This window comes from Protopterus annectens, chromosome 11.part0 (genome assembly GCF_019279795.1).
Source record: "Protopterus annectens isolate FY-2018-M chromosome 11.part0, PAN1.0, whole genome shotgun sequence".
NCBI lineage: Eukaryota > Metazoa > Chordata > Ceratodontiformes > Protopteridae > Protopterus > Protopterus annectens.
The window spans coordinates 172,851,023-172,869,968 of record NC_056745.1 but is presented as its reverse complement, the minus strand read 5'-3'; the positions used below and the strand labels follow the sequence as shown (position 1 = coordinate 172,869,968).

Genomic DNA, 18,946 nt, shown 5'->3' with positions numbered 1-18,946 from the left:
TATGGAATTACGAGAATGCAGGAAGCCATGAACCCCAAGGCTTGCAGTATTTGTCTTGCAGATAGCAGGGATTTTGTGGCCATTAGTTTGAAGTAAGCTGTCAAATTAATTTGTTTCTCTGGCGTGAGGAAAGCCATCTGGGAAGTTGTGTTCAAGTTTGTTCCCAGGAATATAATTTGTTGACAGGGTACAAGATGTGATTTATTTTCGTTTATAGTGTACCCCAGACAAGTTAGCACCTTTTGTACAAACACCAGATGATTCAAAAGTATGTCCTGGCTTTCTGCCTGAATTAGACAATTGCCCAGGTATGGGTATATTTGAATATTTCTTTGCCTGCAAAATGCAATGACTGGAGCTAGGCACTTTGTGAATACCCTGGGTGCAGTAGATAAGCCAAAGGGCAGTGCAGAGAACTGATAGTGCATGTAGCCTGCTTTGAAGCATGAGTATCTTCTGCAAGAGTCCCTGATTCATAGGTTCATACTAGGCTATCTGCCCTAGGGCATTTATAAGCCTAGCCAGTGTGTGTTTGGCTTTCGCCACCCATTTTAAATTAATTTTGCTATGCCCTTTTTCGAGGTTAGTATACTGTACCTCTGTCTAACAGTGACACAGAAGTGATACCCGGGGTAAACCTACGATCTCCCATCCACTCATCAAGATTCCTCTTGAAGAGAGTCAATGAGGGACTCTGCCTAATCGGGACTGGGATTTTATTCCAGAGTGAAGGGAGCCTCTGGGTTATGAATCTGTCCCTCCAGCATGTCCTATTTATTTCAGCGCTGAGGTTCAAGTCTCCCTCGAGCGCGTAACTCGATGGGATTTGGATTTTCTGAGGTGCAGCACGTCCATTAATTCCGGGTTGGACATGGCTTTATACGTCAGGAACAGATCACTTCTGAGCAGGCGGTATGCCACTGAGTAGAGCTGGAGTTTCTTTAACTGGGCAGCATATGGCATCTGTTTGAGCCCTTTGATCCTCTTGGTGAGGTACTTTTGGGGTCTTTCCAGTTGCTGCAGGTGTCTGGTAAGGTACATCCCAAAAGGGGCATTGTACTCATTAGGGGCCTGATGAGGGATGAGTAAAGAGGCACGATGACCTCCCCTGTGGTTGTCAAATGAGAGATTGCTATCAACTTGGGTCCCCAGGTCCCTAATTACTTCTTCTGTACTTAATGGATTACCACCTATGTGGTAATTTGTTGGCACTTTGTTTTTGCAAAGGGGATGACTATACACTTTTTGGCGTTTAGCTTGAGGCCATGGCTCTGGCACCAGTTGTCTGTTTCTATGAGGCCCTTTTGGAGGATGCTTGTGTCAGCTGGAGAGTCAATTATGGCACCCAGTTTGCAGTCATCTGCGAACTTGGTCAGCCACAGTCCTTCCGTGTTGGCTTGTACCTCCAAGAAATATATACCGAACAAGAGAGGTCCCAGGACTGAGCCTTGTGGGATGCCACTTGTAACTGGTTTGGAGTCTGACATGGCTCCAGCAATTCTAACCATGTGGGTTCTGTCCTTGAGCCAGTTTGCAACCCATCTAGTGACATAGGGGTTTATATTTAAGCTGCTGAGCTTATCTGTAATGCCCGCGTGGGGTATTGTATCGAAGGCTTTTGCGAGGTCCAGGTAGGCTGTGTGGACCACCTTCCCCTCGTCAATGGCCTTGGTGACTGTTTCAAAGCAAATGACCAGGTTTAAGAGGCAGGATCTGCCCTTAACAAAGCCGAACTGGGTAGGATCCAGTGTCTGTAGGTCCACAATATCTAGTCAGGCTTATGGGGCGATAGTTTCCAGGATCCGTTGAGGCACAACCTTTGTGGAGAGGGACCACTGTTGCTGTATGCCACTCTTTAGGTACATATCCTGTAGTAAGGCTGAGATTGATCTGTAGTTTTATGTTTGGGTTTAGCTCTTCTTGGAGTTCATGTAGGACGCAGCCCGGGACACCGTCTGGTCCCATTGATGCTGTGTTTTTTGATTTGGAGAGGGCGGCTCTTATCTGAGATGTCAGGGGGGCAGCACCCTGCTGGGATAGATATTTGCCCTTTTGGTGGGGAGGGGGAGTTTGCGCTGAACCTGTCAGCTAGGATGTTGGCAATGTCTGTGGGTTTGGTGTATTTTTTGCCATTTTGGACTAATTCTGAGCATATCTGGGAATTCTCACCCAGGTTCCTAACATAACTAAAGAAAGGCTTGTGATTATCCTTAGTGTCCTGTGCAATTTTTCTCTCGAAGCTGGCCTTAGACGATTTTATGAGTGCCCATAGTTTTTTGCTAATACTGATCAAAGATGCCTTCCCTTTTTGGGATTTTGCTCTATCATGTAGTAGCTTCCTCCTCCTATTGTATAATTTGTTTATGGCTGGGGTCCACCAGACAGGACGTCTGCCTTTGGAGGATTGGGTCTTGGTTTTATTTGGGATTGCATGATCCATGCATTCCTGAAGGTGTTCATAGAATGCGTTTATAAAGGATTCTGTGGTCTGGGCCGTATTTTCCACAGGCCCGGGGGCTTTGAAGGATTCCACTTCGGTTTTGAGGAGTGTGAAATTTGCTTTAGAGAAGTGATTGGGATGTGCAGGTAGACTTCCTTTAAATCCAGTGTCGCCAACCAGGCATCCTTGCCTAGCATAGTAAGCAACTGGTGAGGAGTTAGCATCTTGAATTTTGGGATCACCAAAAAGGTGTTTAGGATAAAAAGGTCCAGGATAGGACGCCATGCATTGTCTTATCTGGGTGCCAGGAAAAGTCTTGAGTCGAAACCTTGTCCCCTTTCCTCTTCTGGGACAGTTTGCATAGCCCTTATACTTAAGAGAGAGAGTACTTGCTTTTGAGCCTCTGCTCACTGATTTGGGGAGTAGATCTGGCCAACCGTTTGGGGTTGGCAACGTGTGGAAGTGGAATCTGTATCCTTGGGAAACTATATTTAAAACTCATTTGTCCTGGATAATAGGTTCCCAGTCTTTTGCCTGCAGAGCAATCTTTCCCCCTAAAGGAGCAATCAGTTGAGAAGGGCTTGGACGTTTTAAAGTTAAGGCATTGAGACAGTTTACCATGGGGGGAGTCTTACTACTCCCTGATTTGGAACTGGGAGCCCCCCACTGCTTAGTCCTGTGCATACCTTGGGACTGAAGCCTGGGAGTTCTGCTGGTTCTGGGTTTGGACTGAGAAGGCCTGGAAGAGGTAGGAAAGGACCAATTCTTCGAGGGCCAATGCCTACTACATCTTGGAGACTGTACTTGTGGGAAATCTTTATCAGCTTTTTCCTCCATCTTTTTAAGTACTACTTCTGCTTTGTTGCCAAACAGGCAGTCCTGATTTAAGGGCACATCCAGCAATTTAGCTTTAACATGATCTGGCAAAGATTGCACCTTAAGCCAAGCATGCCTTCTAAGTACAGACCCAGAGACAGCAGCCCTGCAAGATGCCTCTAGTGAATCAAAACCACATTGCAAAGTATGTTTTCCAACTTGTTCAGCAGAATGCATTAAATCCTTTCAATCCTTATTTTCAGCACAGTCAGGAATCAACATCATTTTCTGTTTAAGCAATCCAATAATATGCTGCTGATACTTTTAACATATGAAACTGGAAGTTTAAGGCCCTAATGGCCAAGGTTGCAGAAGTGTATACCTTCTTACCCCATCTATTCAGCGTCCTGGAATCTCTATCAGAGGGGGTACGGTTTTTGGAAGTAGTAGCCTTAATGCCCTTGGGTCCCTGTGAAATGGTTTCAGGATCCGCAGTAGGATTTTTAAAAAGGAACTTGTGAGAGTCAGGAACCCTGTAATATCTATCAGGTTTTCTGGGAGCAGGAGGTAAGGAGTCAGGGGCCAAGCTAGATTCCAAAAAGGCATCATCAATAATGTCCAGTACAGGGGGGATAGCTAAAGGCCTGTGTTGGGGCAGGAGTAAGAAATCCCTAAGCCTCTTTTTAGAAACAAGAGTAATCCTGGCTTTCCCAGCGAAAATGTTCCCTAAGAGTATGCAATGTTTCACCAAAAGAGAAATCTTCTGGAGGGGAAGCAGAGTGAATGGAGTCCTCAGCATCAGAATCCTCATAGGTCGATAAAGGTAAATCCTGGTCATCCGAGGAAACAGAAATTTCAGAATCCTATCATAAGCAAATTCAGTCCTAGGTCTCTTAGAGGGGGAAGGTTGGCTTCCACTGATTAAAGTAATAAGGTCTTCAGCCATTCTTATCATTTGTTTTTTAGGCATAGAGGCCTGACCATGCGGTCTGGGCGTTGGTTTTCTGGGCATGGATCAAGTTTTAGGCCTTGAAAAAGAAGATGACGTTGGTTTAATATGCAAGTCAGTAGGCCTGAATACACCCTCATAAGCAGGTGCCTGCACAGCGGCTACAGACCCATCCAAGGTAGAGACATCCGCAGGTTCTACAGTTGAAGCATCTCGAAGCATACCGGACTCCGAATGGGTCTCAGTAGAGGCATGCAAATCTGAAGTAGCGGGTATCAGGGGCTGCGAAAGCACCTCACTGAGTACCGGCGAACTGGCGACTAGCTTAAGAGAAGCATCGTTGGCAGCTATGGACCTAGTCGGCCTGTCTCTGTCCTTATCTTTGCATTTTTTTGGAATGTCGGTAGTCTGGTGGCTTACCAAAGCCATATCTGGGTAACTGAACTGAGTACGAAAATATTTAGAAGCATAAACTATACCAACGACAAATAGTTTGCTGTTTAAATAAGGCACAGAACTGACAGCGAGGTACGTCGTGGTCAGGGCCTAGGCAAGGAATACAGTACGAATGAAAATCTTTATGAGGTATTTGCTTTCTGCAAGAAATACAATTATTGGCTTTTACTGACATCAGTTTAGAGCAAGAAAAAGTCTCCCCAATAGGGTACTTAGCTTTAGTTGAAGACTTTGGTTCTGAAACTTGAAAATGAAAATTTCAGGAGTCGGCCGACCAGCAGTTACGAACTGCTTCTTCTTTGGGCACCGCACGACAAGAAAGACTGATGTAATGGCGTCAGCTGCATGCTTTATACCCCTGACTACCTGAAGTCATGGAAGATGAGACAGCAACCAACGCAGGACCCAAGACTTTCATAATCAGGGCGACTGAGGGCTACTGCAAGCAGATAACCCAAATGTGATGACTGCAACAGTGAAACACGAAGAACATCACAAGGATGGCCTTGAGAAACTTTGTCCGACTAAATCCACCAAAGTAGGTAGCCTCTGCATATTTGTGTAAGTTTGACTGGTGAAGACAAGCGATGGTGAAGAACTGACCACTAAACAGCAAAAGTCCATTGAAAAATGTACATATAAAAGCAAGCCATGAGCACCAAGGTTATGGCAACTGCCATTGACCCTAAAGTCTGAAGGATCAGTCTGGCTGGAGGAGAAGGGTGTGAGATACCTTGTTCCACCTGATACCTGATGGTCCGTACTCTGTTTGGCGGAAGGGAGACTATCTGACCAGCTATGTCCAAATAAGCAACTATGAACTCCAGGCTCTAAATGGGTTGAGGATGTGACTTGCACAGGCTGACTGAAATGCCTGGGGACTGACATAACTGCAGCAAGTAATCCCAGGATTTATTAAGGAGATGCCTGGTTAGAGTGTTAAGCAGCCAGTCATCTAGGTATGGAATCACTTGGAAATCTAGCAGTCTCAAGTGAACTGCTACCACTGCCATACATTTGGTAAACACCCTGGGGGATGTAGTGAGACCAAAGGGCAGAGATCTGAAATGATTGCGACTGGCCTCCAGCCAAAAGCACAGGCATCTTCGAGAGCTTCTGTTCACCTTGATGTGATGAATGTTCTCCATTGATCTTCAGGATACATACTAATTGTCCTTCCACAGAAATGGCAGAATGGGCTGAAACATGGCCATTTGGAACTTTTAAGTTCTTTACACACTGATTCAGCTTGCTGAGGTCCAGAATTGGTCGCAGTTCCCTTGTTTTCTTTGGCACTAAAAAGAATCTTGAGTAGGTTCTGAATCCTTTCTTGTCTGGTGGGACCGCCTGCATGACTATTTTGTCTATTGTTTCTGAATTTCTAGAGCTGCTGCCTTCCTTCTGCCTAGGTGGAATGCTGGGGAGCTTTTTTATTTTGTATGGGGGAATTTGTGAAAATGGTATGAAATAGCCTCTGGATACGATTTTCAACACCCAAGTATCTTTTGTGATTGATGATCAGGTGTCTGGATGCAGAGACAAGCACCCCCCCTGACTGCCTCCAGAGATGAGCAGGTGACAATCTTTCATTAGGGCTGAAAGGGTTTATCTGAGAATGAGTCTTGGAAACCCTGATTTTGTGGGCCTCCTCTGGTCTGAGGATAACTCTTTCCATTAGAACTCTCCCCTCTGCCTCAGGGGAAATACCCTCTTGTGAGCCTTTCCTGCCACCTCACAGATTTCTAAAAAAGGATCTCTGAGGGGTAGAAAAATGGATGCCCGTAGCAGACAAGGCCTTTCCATTTTGCTCATTCCAAGAAAGCACTTCCTTAATAGTGGGGTCAAACAAGGATGATCCATCAAAATGATCACTGATGAATGAAGACTTGAAGGCCTCCACAAAATGACACGTCATCCTCCATGCATGTCTTCTTACAGCTATGTCTGAACCCGCTATCCATGAGGTACCCTCAAGCAGCATATGAAATTAACCTCCTGCAAGCATTACAGATGGACAGAACAGTGCCAGCTGTGAAGAAAGCTTCTTGTGGTCCTCCACTGACAAGGGCACAGAAAGGGATTGGAAAGCTCTTTATTCAAATCCCTTTGCAGCCTGCTGAAATGTGCCAAATTGTCCACTGACTGTAAGCAAAGGTCACTGAGGTATAAATGCTCTTCCCAAATAATTCCAATGCCCTACAATCTCTGTCAGGGGGATGGACAGAGGAGCTCTGCTCCGCCAGCTCTTTCTTAGTGGCTGTTGTAACAACCATGGCATCAATGGGGACCCCCTTGCTCCAGTACGGCATGTCTTTAGGATGGGCAAAGAACTTATCAGGATGGCAAGGAATGGGTTCTACAGTATCTGGTTCCTTCCATGCCCAGTGAAAGACTAGATCTATAAGCTCATCAGCTGGGAGAATCACCCAAGACGTAGAGGAGCTGAATCCAAAAGCTTCCAGGAACACTGACTCCTCCTGGGAAGAAGGATCGGAGGACCAACAACTTTTCTGCAGGAGGATTTCCAAGATGTCTTTGAAGAAGACATCATCTGGTGTAGACCCTGTGGACCCCTCCCAATCATCTAAGTCACAGCCTTCTGTGAATGACTCCTGAGTGGAGTCTATGTGCCTTCTTTTGCACATCCTCTTGTGGGGGAATCTTCTCAGTGGGATGGTATGGAGATGTGTCTGAAGAGAGAGCAAAGTCCTCCAAGGAGACTGTCGGGACTCTCAATATGGCTGGCTGTCCCTGTGTGATAGGTCTGTGATGATCAGAGCTTGGACCCAGTGGTGGCAGGGCTGTAGGATCCGAAGAAGAAAGAGTAGCAGTGTCCTCAGATGAGAGAAGATCCTCTCCACCACCTTGAAAGCTGAAGGACTGGGAGAAGCTGTAGCTGGGTGCACCAGCACCGAAGCACTAGATGCTACCATGCCCCGACCTTGCCCAGATCCTTGCCTTGAAGGGGAAGTCGGACCCCAGCTGTCCAACACCGAAGTCCTGAAAAAGATGGTAACAAACCTTTTAGGATTAGGTTTTTTTACAGTTATTGCTAAATGCCCTAGAACTGAAGCCAGCACAGAATGAAAATTCAGTATTTAAATGGGATGCACCCAGACAATAAACACACTCCCTGTGGGTATCAGAAATAAGGATCTTGTGGCCACAGGAAGTGCATTTCTTAAACCCAGTGGGTTTGTCAGCCATAGCAACAATAAAGAATGCAAATGATTATTTCTAAAGCTATAGATTACTTTTTTTTTTTTTTTTTAAATTACCCTCTGAAGGGTATGAAGAAGCAGAGAGAGAAAGAAAAGGGAGTACCGACAATGGTATGGAGAACTACCTAAGGTACAAACAGGAGAGAAGAAATTGCAACCCTAGCACTAAAGAAACCAAAAATCTAAGGTAAGGGAGGAAGATTAAAAAAGAAAGTTGTAGAAGAATTACAAAAGAAATTGCACTCATTGCAAAAACACTATAGCCCAAAGCTCTGTGAGAAGGATCCACATCTGAAGTGATAAAGCAGCAAATGACATCTGAGGTACTGTAGGGTTACAGGGGCATTATGGGTAAAGACAGGTGCTCAATAGTTGGATCCGAGAGTCTAGTAAATGCGTCCAAGCCAGATTAGAGGACAGATCAGAGAACTGTCAGTTGAGGAATGAATGAAAAGGATCATATGCTTACACTTAAAACAGCAATTTAAAAACGAACTTTATAGCTGACACTGATGTCTCATGGCAGCCTCAAAAACAGCAAAAGCTAGCAGAAAATTAAAAACAGTTCTCTCAAAAAGTACTTTTTTGTTAAAAAAATTTAATATTTTTGGAAGGTTTTCCCAAAGGGAACTTGCCCGGCAATGGAAAAAACACTAGATGACCTCTGAAAGCTGATAAGAGGTGTGCTCTTCAGCAGCAGGAAAGCTTATTGCCCAAACCCCTGATTTTCTGCAGCTGTGCTCAAGTTGTCAATGGTCCTGGGTGCATGGCTGCTCCCTTTAAGTTATGGAAGTTGGCTGGCTGTTATACCTTGTGGGGGATACAACTCAAATAGTTAAGGCTATTGCAACTGTGAACAAATGATGAACATCTGGTAAGCTCAGGCGGTAGCAGTACTCTCCTAGTGAGCTGCACAATGTTCCATTATGTGCTATGCAGGATGTGCGTATTCCAGTGTATGGGAGCTTCTATGAAAAAAATGCTCAACCAAAAAAAAAAAATGAATGCAATCACACATGCACAAATAAGGGTTTCCAATACTGTATCTGAAGCAACACTAGATTTCATGGGTAAAACATACAATAAGCAGCTTGAACATATAGTAATTAAATCTAGAAACAATGCTATCAGTTTCTATAAGTTGAGAATCTTGATAATTTACACCCATCTCCTGAAGAACAGAAAGCAACCGTTTTACATCTGCCTGGAAGATGATCACGAATATAAGAATATTTAAAATTAACAGCGAAGTCACTAAAACAGGGTAGCCAAACCCACAGCCTACAGGCCATAATCCGGACTATCAGAGGATGTTTTGTGGCCTGCCAAGCTAGGAGAACAATTTCTACATATATGACTTGAAGCTAGGAATTATTGGATGCAACAATCCACATTTCTTAGTACTAAAAGAAAAACATGGAAATTATTCTACTAGCTTGGGTGCTACCGATACATACAGTGAGCTGAAGCTCAAAGGCAACCTTACATTCCAGTACGGTGACAGGTTCATACTGTATAGGCAGCTTAAATAAGGACAGGTATGCAGATGTTATTTGTAGCCAGTGATTAAAAAAAAAAAAAAACAGTGGGCAGTGTATACTGTTAAGTTTATTATGACAATCATGGCAACAGTGGTGAGGAATACTGTAGTAGGAATTTAAAGAACATTACTGTGGACATTATTTCCATCACTTCCTGGTGTTCATATGCCACATGTTATCACTACAAGTGCCCATCTCTCTGTCCATCTCGTCTGAAAGGCACTCTATAGATGAAGGCAAATGGCAGTTACACTGCTTGCTTGTTGTGTGACCGCAACCAGATGAAGTACAGTATTGTGAAAATTAATTTATTTCACTTTCTTCACAACATAATCCCAAAGGAGAGCACAGAAGGTGCCTACCCTTTAGCAAAATGACAGAGCGGGCTTAGTGTGAAAGAATAAGCAATTACATGACCGCTATTAAACGATTACTGACAATGACATGGTTTGTCAAGGGGCACCATCTGTGTCTATTAGCAAGCAAATGAAATATACTGCTATGGTCTTTCACATTCCTCACAGTCAAACCTCACAGATGTACAAGAAAGATGACTATATTCTGGGAATGAGTATTAAGAGGCACACTCGCTATAACAGTACAAGTCATTTAGCTCTCACTGTTACATGACCACTGATATGGCATGGGGGAAGTGAATATAACATAAGGAAGATGAAATACATTGCTGTGTCCATTACTAATTTTGTTTTCTTAATGAATTTTGTGTGAAACCAAAGTACAACATCATGCTCACTGTGAAGTAATCATTTATATGGCACTGGTGGGACAGGGTATGCCTCTGAGTGCAGCAAGCTGAAGTACATTACTTTGGCCATTACATTTGTAACTTTCTTCACAGTCAAATATTTCGCCATGACAGTATGTGTGTGAAAAGAGCTGACTTTTGTGTTAGTTGTAATTTTAGAAACACAGTGAAGACACAATCCATGTTTTGGCTTTCAACTTGTTAACTTTTTATTATTGTTTCACATCTTTCATTAAACAATTATTTTCATAGTTAGTTCACAGCAAACATTGTACTTTTTCCTCATATGGACAAGTATGCAATTCATAATATTATAAATACATTTTAGTTTTATGAAAAGCAAACTAAAACAGTACCTCTCTGTCCCTGAAAGTGATGTCCTCCAGCATCTGAAATGTCATTACAGAAAAAAAAGCATTATAAGAAATTCAAAAATCAGTTGTGCATCTACTGTATTTCACCACCTGTAAGTTTAAACAGAAGCATAACATAACTATTATGATTTCTAATTAAAACTGTCAAAGTGTTTCACAGCTGTAGCCCTCTACTGATAAACTCCCAAAACTTTCTGATGGTTTGTCTGCACCCAGAAAGTCAGAGAATATCGAGTCTGGGCTTTGCAAAATGGATGGAAAAGTCTACACTACAATTAAGTATTTTTGAACACTAAAAATCTTACAAAAACTTATTTTTAGCATAACATGCTGTGCAACCTGCGTGCATCATGCACTTGTTATTTTGGCAGCAATTACTAATACAACCATTTTATGATTAAACATACCACGCTCAAGCCAGCCTCATGTGAGAGGCATAGTGCTTAAATTCAATTATCAATAACTTATCCTGGTTCATCATACAAATTCAAGCATTACATTCAGTTTATTTTATGTTCTTTGCAATTGTTTTTTGTGGTAGAGCACTGATTTTTATAGATCTTTTTTACACTCAGCCCGGGAGCAGTGTCTGGTTAAGTGACTTGCTCAGAGTCACACAGTTAGGCAACAGAAGCTGAGGGAATCAATCCTTGAACTTCTGGACCACAGGAAACAGCTTGTTAACAGCTCCGATTTCTCACCTTGTACTGGAGTCTACTTTATTAAACAAATACAGATTTTGTTTTTTTTGTTCCATGTTTATCATCTTCAAGCTCATATTCTAATACAACATCCCATATGGCTATTTAATACGAAACTGTTTCTGATCTTGTTCTCACTGCTGCAATTTTAATCTCTGTAATAATTCTTCACCTCTATTACGTCCGGATTGCCTTCGGTTTTCCAATTTCTTGTTACAGCTTTCTTAGCCACTATCAATATGAAAGATAGCAACACTTTAACTTACTTGGTACTTGTTATTTTACACCATCTCAACAAAAATATCTCTATACTTCTCTTACAATTGTTTTGAATATTTCAAGTCAGTTTTGTAACGAAGCAACACTTACATTCCCAGTATATATGCTTCCAAGTTTGTGGCTTTCGGCTTTTCCCGGTTAGGGGTCGCCACAGCGGAACTCCAGTCCGCTAATGATTGGCAGTAGAGTTTTACGTGCTGGCTTGCCGGGCCTAATGCACAACCTTCAACGAAGGAACGCCCGTTCACGCATGTCGCCACACAGAAGACGCTCTAACTGAGAATCGAACAGGCAATGTCTAACTGTGAGGCGACAACGCTACCGCAGCACCACCACCGCAGTATATGCTTCCAAGTACCTTTTCTAAATTATCACATCTTCAATATATGCCTCGTCTGCAGGAACATTTTTTCAAGTCTCACAGGAACATAGAAATATTTCTTTAAACATTTCCATGCAAAAATTCTAAATTTTCTCAATATAGTTGCACGTCTAGGATTAACACATTCTCCTCCACTGCTCATATGCAATAACTTTAGTCATTCTCTCCATGTTATTTTTACCTATGTGCTGCATTGTTTTCTCAAATCTAGTATTGTCTTGCATGTTTTACCTATTACTTTCTTCTGGTCTACCTTTTCTGTTCTAGACTCCCATTATAAAATCTTTTTTAGTAGTTTAACAAAATGACTTTACATATTCTGCATATCTTCCTCTGACTGCCTAACATTAGACCTGTATATGCAAGCTAACTTGAGTTAAATAACCTAAAAAATTGTCTACAGCTTACTTATTACCTCATCTTTTATCATCCAATACCAAAATATTGGTTCTTTGTTCTTTTTTCTCCAAATGATGATGCCATTCTTTCCTATACATTTGTTGTTACTACATATAGTAAAAACTACTAGTGATATTATATTATTCCAGGGTTTAACTTCCTTTACAGACATGCTTAACACCTGCATGCATATCTTGCTGTACAAAATGTTTTTGTCATTGCACTCTTTCTCTTTTGTTATCAATATATATATATATATATATATATATATATATATATATATATATATATATATATATATATATAATTCTGGGCTGCATAAAGAACTAGTGGGACCAAGACATCTTAATCAACTGTATCTATTTCCATAGTCTTATCTTACTTATAATCATTTAAATAGTTTTTTGTCTCACTTCCTTAGCTGCTTGCTCAACATCCTGTTTCAATCAAATCCCCAAGTGTCTCATCCTACCATGACCACAGAAAAAGGAGAAATTATGTAAAAAAAAAAATCATATGTTGGGCACAGGTTATTACTATACCATTTGTTTTTGCTTCATTTACTTTACAGAGAGTCATAGGTTTAAGGTATGTACTATGCTAGCTGCACTTCATGGTCATTTTAAGCCTAGACATTTTCCTTTTTATGCTCAAAATAACCTATCCCATTTGGTTATAGACTGGTCTTACATATGCCATGGTTGATAATTATATATTACTTCTAATGAGAATAACTGGAATCATACCACAGACAACTGGAGGGGGTCCATGCATGTGATAAAGCATTTAGGTGCTGCCTCGGGTTAATTAGTAGTACTGGGGGCAGTCCTGGAGTAAATTAATCAAATAGTTATTTCTTGTCTAGAGCATACTATCCTCGATGATTTTTTGGTGTTCATCATAATGCAATTCACATTTTAAGACTATTTCACCCTTTGCCATCATAAACGTTTATCACTTTTTAAATAGTGCCTTCACTCACTGTTCTCAGAGCATTGTCTTTTGTAGTCTTCTACTTTTTTGAAAACACATCCATCTCTTTTGTTTTATCCATCATTTCCTTTTGAATAACAGGAAAGGACTTTGCAGTAAATCTCCCCCTTGAAGTGTCCATCGTTTTTTTTTTTTTGTACCTTTTGACTGTTTGCTTCTTCTCCTGCCTTCTGCTATTGTCTTCTCTCTTCTTCTTCATCCTGTGCCTGGCAAGTGTCTGTGTAGGCTTTTAATCCAACTAGACAGAAAACCTCTACAGTCTGAAGTAAAGCCAGATGCAATCATGTAAAACAAAGTTTCAATTCTCTGCAGAGTATTATAGAAGAAGAAGAAAAGCTTGTCTGCAGGTTTGTGTCTGTGTTGAAAAGTCATTATCTGTGTAAACCCTTGTGTCTCAAAACTTTATGATTCTCCCTACCTTCAGGAAAAATAGAAATAATTCTCTTCTTTAGTTGATAGGTCTGCAGTTCAATTACTAACGGTCTTGGCTGTTTTCTCAGTCTCACACTGACATTATTTCCTCTGAATGCCATTTCTGTTTTAATATTAACAAGAGACAGTCCAATCTGCATGCTGAGGTATTTTCTCACAACATGTTTACAGCTGTTCCTGTCAGGTTTTTTTATTTGCTTTTTTTTGGTACTGCTGTAAACCTCAAGTTGTATACGTGTGACCTGCCTTCAAGTTCATTTCATCTCCCTGCCATTTATTCACATTTTAATTGCTGTTCCAGCATGTGTTTCTTTCATTTCCTTTTTTTGGCAGTTTGCATATGTAGTATTTTCACTGAATGCTGGTCAAAACATAGTCTCTATTTCCTGCACCCTTCTGTTATATGTCTATGGAACACTTATCTTGAAAATCTCAGAATGTACTTCGTCACTCTCTCTCCAAGGTGACTTTAAGAGTTGTCTCCTTCTGTTGACATTACTATCTGCTTTTCCCAACTCTGCTCCTCCACACCATTTTCAGTCGCCTTCTGAATTTCCATAGTTTCTCTCCCTCTTTTCCTTGTTGAACTTCTTGATGTTATAGACTCTTCAGTTAGAAACTTCTGTTAACAATTTACAGTAGTTTACAGGTTCTTACTGCAATGTCCAGATAATATCCCACCGAACTGCCAACAATAATGTGACATCTCCCACTATCCTGGGTCAGTTACTAAGGAGCTTCAATCCTCCCTACTGACGCCAATGTGAGAATGTCACTTAAACAGGAGTAATATTCATAATTTTCCCCTAAAAGCACAACAGGAACATGCTCTATAACCTTGGGACTGGACTGAATACTTCTGCACACCCCTAATGTAGCTCCTTATTATACACTTCAGATGCAATGTGTCCCAGTTTAAGATCTCCAATACAGTCACACATAAATAAATTCAATCTCACACAACCAAACACTTCTGGAAAAGCCCGACACAGACTTCCAGCGGTCTCCCTTTTCCAAAATAATATGGTAATGCTGCCACCAATCAGAGTGCCTTCTAGCCCTTTTAAAGGAGTGTTCAACTGCGAAACTTAAATATAAAAACAAATAGTAGCAAATGCCCTAAGCAGCCAAACTTTCGGAGTGGCCCTGGAAGTTATCAAGGCAAATATAAGCACTCTCCAATCACTAAAGAAAACAATGAGCGGCCAACGATAATACAAGTTAATAAAAATATTTGATAATGAGTAAAATGATTAAAAAATATAAAACAGCAGAGTAGAAGAGACAGCATCCGACACAGGACCCAAGACTTTGATATTCAGGCCGGCTGAGGGCAGGCAGATCATAATGACTGCAACAGTGAAACATGAAGAAAGTACAGTTTTGTACCTACCATAAATGTAGATGTCCGAACTGGATAGCATCTGCAGTCATAACAAATGGGTTGTCCTGTCGTCAGGCAGCCCTTCGGTCGGCCGGATTCCAAAGTCTGGGTCCGGCTTCGGCTGATGTCGCACTTCACCCGACGTCATCTCTGCTGGTCCTCAGTGTTTCTTGCCCCAGATGCCAGTTGCCCTCTTGGAAGGTTAAATTTTGGATAAATGCCAATGTTTCCAAAAAAGTAGAAGGCAAACACAAAAAATAAGCATGTATGTACATATATACAAACAAATACACCATAAGAAACTCCCCCCCAGCTAGCTATTAGGAGGGTAAATACCCTAGGAGTACCACAGAGGGGAAGGAGGGTGGGTAATCCTGACTGCAGATGCTATCCAGTTCGGACATCTACATTTATGGTAGGTACAAAACTGTACTATGTCCTTCATGGATGCATCTGCAGTCATAACAAATGGGTAGAATACCATAGCCAAACTAGGGGTGGAGGAAGAAAGATTATGGTGTAGTTAGGATCCCTTGCAGTACAGCAGTAGCAAACCCTGCTCGATCTCGAGTATAGAGGTAAATTATAATGCTTGGCAAATGTATGCACGGAGGTCCAAGTAGCCGCCTCAATAATGTCCTTGGTTGCCACCGTGAAGAAAGCTGTGGTAGTGGCTGTAGCCCTTGTAGAATGAGGTCTTATGTTCTGTGGAATTGGTTTTCCATGGTAGGAGTAACAGAATCTTATGCAATTTCCTATCCATTTGGAGATTGTCTGTTTGGAAATTGCTTTTCCTTCCTTCCTGTTGCATAAGCTACTAAGAGCTGGTCAGTTTTTCTGTTACTTTTGGTTCTGTCCAGGTAGTAGCGGAACTGCCTATGTACATCCAAGGTATGCAGCAGCCTTTCCTCCCTGTTCTGTGGATTGGGAAAGAAGGTAGGTAGGTGGATTGCCTGGTTTAAAGACACTCTGGATACCACCTTAGGCATAAATGTAGGATTAGTTCTCATGGACACCCTATCTTGATGGAAGATTAGGAAGGGTTGCACTGCCATTAAGGCCTGTAGTTCCGAAACCCTCCTTGCTGAGGTATTTGCCAGCAGGAAAGCAGTTTTCCATGACAGGTGTTGCAGATCTGCTGTTGCTGCTGGTTCAAACGGAGGGAGTGTCAACTTTTCTAGCATAAAGTTCAAGTCCCATGCTGGTAATGGTGGTTTCCTAGGAGGTTTTACATTCTTGATCCCTCTGAGGAACTGTCTGAGTAGAGGATGCGAAAAGACAGGTGTCTCGAAGCTGTATTCTGCTGAAATAGCTGATGCATGTATCTTGATGGAGGAATAGGACAGGCCTGTATGTAGAAGCTCTGCCAAGTACTCCAGAATGTTAGCAATATCTATGTTCGACACATCTTTTCCTCTTTCGGTACTCCAAATGACAAACCTTTTCCATTTTCCTGCATAGTTCCTTCTTGTTGAAGGTCTGCGGGCTTCAAGGATAATGTCTTTAACCCTTTGGGGAAGGTCTGGGTAGGTTGCTGCTATGTGATGTTCCAGGCAGTCAGTTGCAAGGTTTTTAGATTTGGATGCATGATGTTGTTCTGAGTTAACATCAAAGGCATCAGAGGTATTGACCACATTCTCTCCCGAGACATGCTCCTCAGCAATGGGTACCAGTGTTGTCTTGGCCAATTCGGAGCTATCAGGATTATCCTTGGACGTTCCTCTTTGATTTTCAGTAGTACCTTGTGCATCAAGGGAAGAGGTGGAAATGCATATGCTGTCAGACCTTTCCAGCTGAAGGATAGAGAGTCCACCTTCCATGCAAGTGGGTGGAATGTCCTTGTGCAGAATTTTTTGAGCTGGTGATTGAGTGGGGATGCGAATAGGTCTATTTGTGGCATTCCCCATTTCTTTGTGATGGCCTTGAAGATGTCCGGGTGTAGCATCCATTCGTGAGCATCCGAGGTGGTTCTGCTTAACATGTCTGCTAGGGTGTTCTCTTTTCCGCACAAATATTGCCTGTAACTGGATGTTGTAGCTGAGAGCCAGATTCCAAAGGTCCAAAGTCATTCTGCCTAGGGGGTAGGAATGAGTGCCTCCTGTTTGTTGATGTACCACATGACTGTGGTGTTGTCTGTCCTTATCATCAAATGGCCTTCTTTGAGGAATGGTCTGAATTTTGGATTGCCAGTTTTACTGCCAGCATTTCTTTGGTTTATGTGTAGGTGCAGCTGGTCTTGAGTCCACAATCCTTGTATGCATTTGTCCAGCATGTGCGTCCCCATCCTAGGTCTGAGGCGTCCGTTGTGATGGTTTGGCTTGCTCAAAGTTGTGGAAGGGTAAGCCTGGGTTTGACTGGCATGCTTGAGCCCACCATAGGAACTCCTGTTTTAGGCATGGGATTAGTGGGATTTCTGTTTCTAAGCTGTGCCTGTGCTGAGACCATAAATTCTTTAGGTACCACTGTAGCTTTCTCATATGCAGTCTGGCATGTGGGACCAAGATTATGCATGAAGCCATGAAGCCCAAGGCCTGCAGAACTTTTCTTGCTGTTAGTTTGTTCTGCTTTGTTAATGCCAAGAAGTAAAGAGGAAGTTCTTTTGTTTTTCTGCAGTTAGGAATGCCATCTGTTTTACTGTGTCCAATTCCACCAAGAATGTTCTTGTTTGGGATGGTATCAGCCTTGACTTTTGTAAATTGACTGTGTATCCCAGGGCTTGTAGCAAGTAAATGACCCTTTGTAAATCTGTTGTCAGCTTGCTTTTGTTGTCCGCTTGTAACAGGCAGTCGTCCAGGTATGGATAAATTTGGATTCCCTGTAGTCTGCAGTGAGCGATTACTGATGCCAGTCATTTTGTGAATACTCTGGGCGCAGTAGATAAGCCAAAGGGCAATGCTGAGAATTGATAATGCTCTGATCCTGCAAGAAATCTGAGGTATCTTCTGCAATTTGGTCGAATGGGGACGTGCAGGTATGCCTCCTTGATATCTAGAGTTACCAGCCTACACTCCTTGCCCAGCATAAGAAGTTGCTGTAGGGTCAGCATTTTGAATTTTAGGACAATGATGTATGTGTTTAAGACGGACAGGTCGAGAATAGGTCTCCAACTTTCTTTCTTGGTACTAGGAAGAGTCTGAGTAGAATCCTTTGCCCTGTTCTGTTATTGGTACTCTTTCCACAGCTCTCATCTTTGTTAATTTCGCTATCTGCTGTAGAGCTTCTATTTTGATTTGGAGGTAGGTTTGGCATTCCTCTTTACTGGTAAGGTGGAAGTGGAACCGGTAGCCTTGGTCTATGGTTTGCAAAATCCACTTGTCTTTTGTGATATAGTGCCAATTTTTCGAAAATAAGGCTAACTTTCCGCCTAAAGGTGCTGCTATTTGCTCCCTGGTAGGCGGTCAGAGCCAAGTCACTGTGATTGTCCTGTTGCAGTGGCAGTGGTTGTGTCTGTGCCTCGGTTATTGCCTTGCCACTGTCGTCCTCTGTAGGCACCTCCTCTGTATTGATTTCTGCCTCTAGAGCGTCTATTCCTGCCCCTTTGGGATTTTGTGGAGTCTGGAAAGGACCAATTTTTGGCAGGCCAGTTCCTGCTAAACCTTGGGGGCTGAACCTGTAAGAAATCTTTAACTGTTTGTACAGATTTTGCCTTTTCTTCCATTTTCTTCATTACTTGCTGGGCAGGTGTACCAAATAGACTGGCCTTATCCATAGGAGCATCTAACAGTTTTGCTTTAACATGATCCGGTAAGACCTGCTCTTTCAACCATGCATGCCTTCTTATCACTGTGCCAGTCATGGCTGATCTAAATGAAG

General features: G+C 42.3%; 1 protein-coding gene across 1 annotated transcript in view; it reads right to left on the bottom strand.

Annotated features, from left to right (window-relative positions):
- The window catches only part of PARP11 (poly(ADP-ribose) polymerase family member 11), a 519,323-nt gene that overhangs the window by 277,740 nt on the left and 222,637 nt on the right, over positions 1 to 18,946 (bottom strand). The window contains exon 3 of the mRNA XM_044087183.1: positions 10,546 to 10,578. Within this exon, the coding sequence (XP_043943118.1) occupies positions 10,546 to 10,578 (33 nt within the window). The remainder of the gene's footprint in view (positions 1 to 10,545; positions 10,579 to 18,946) is intronic.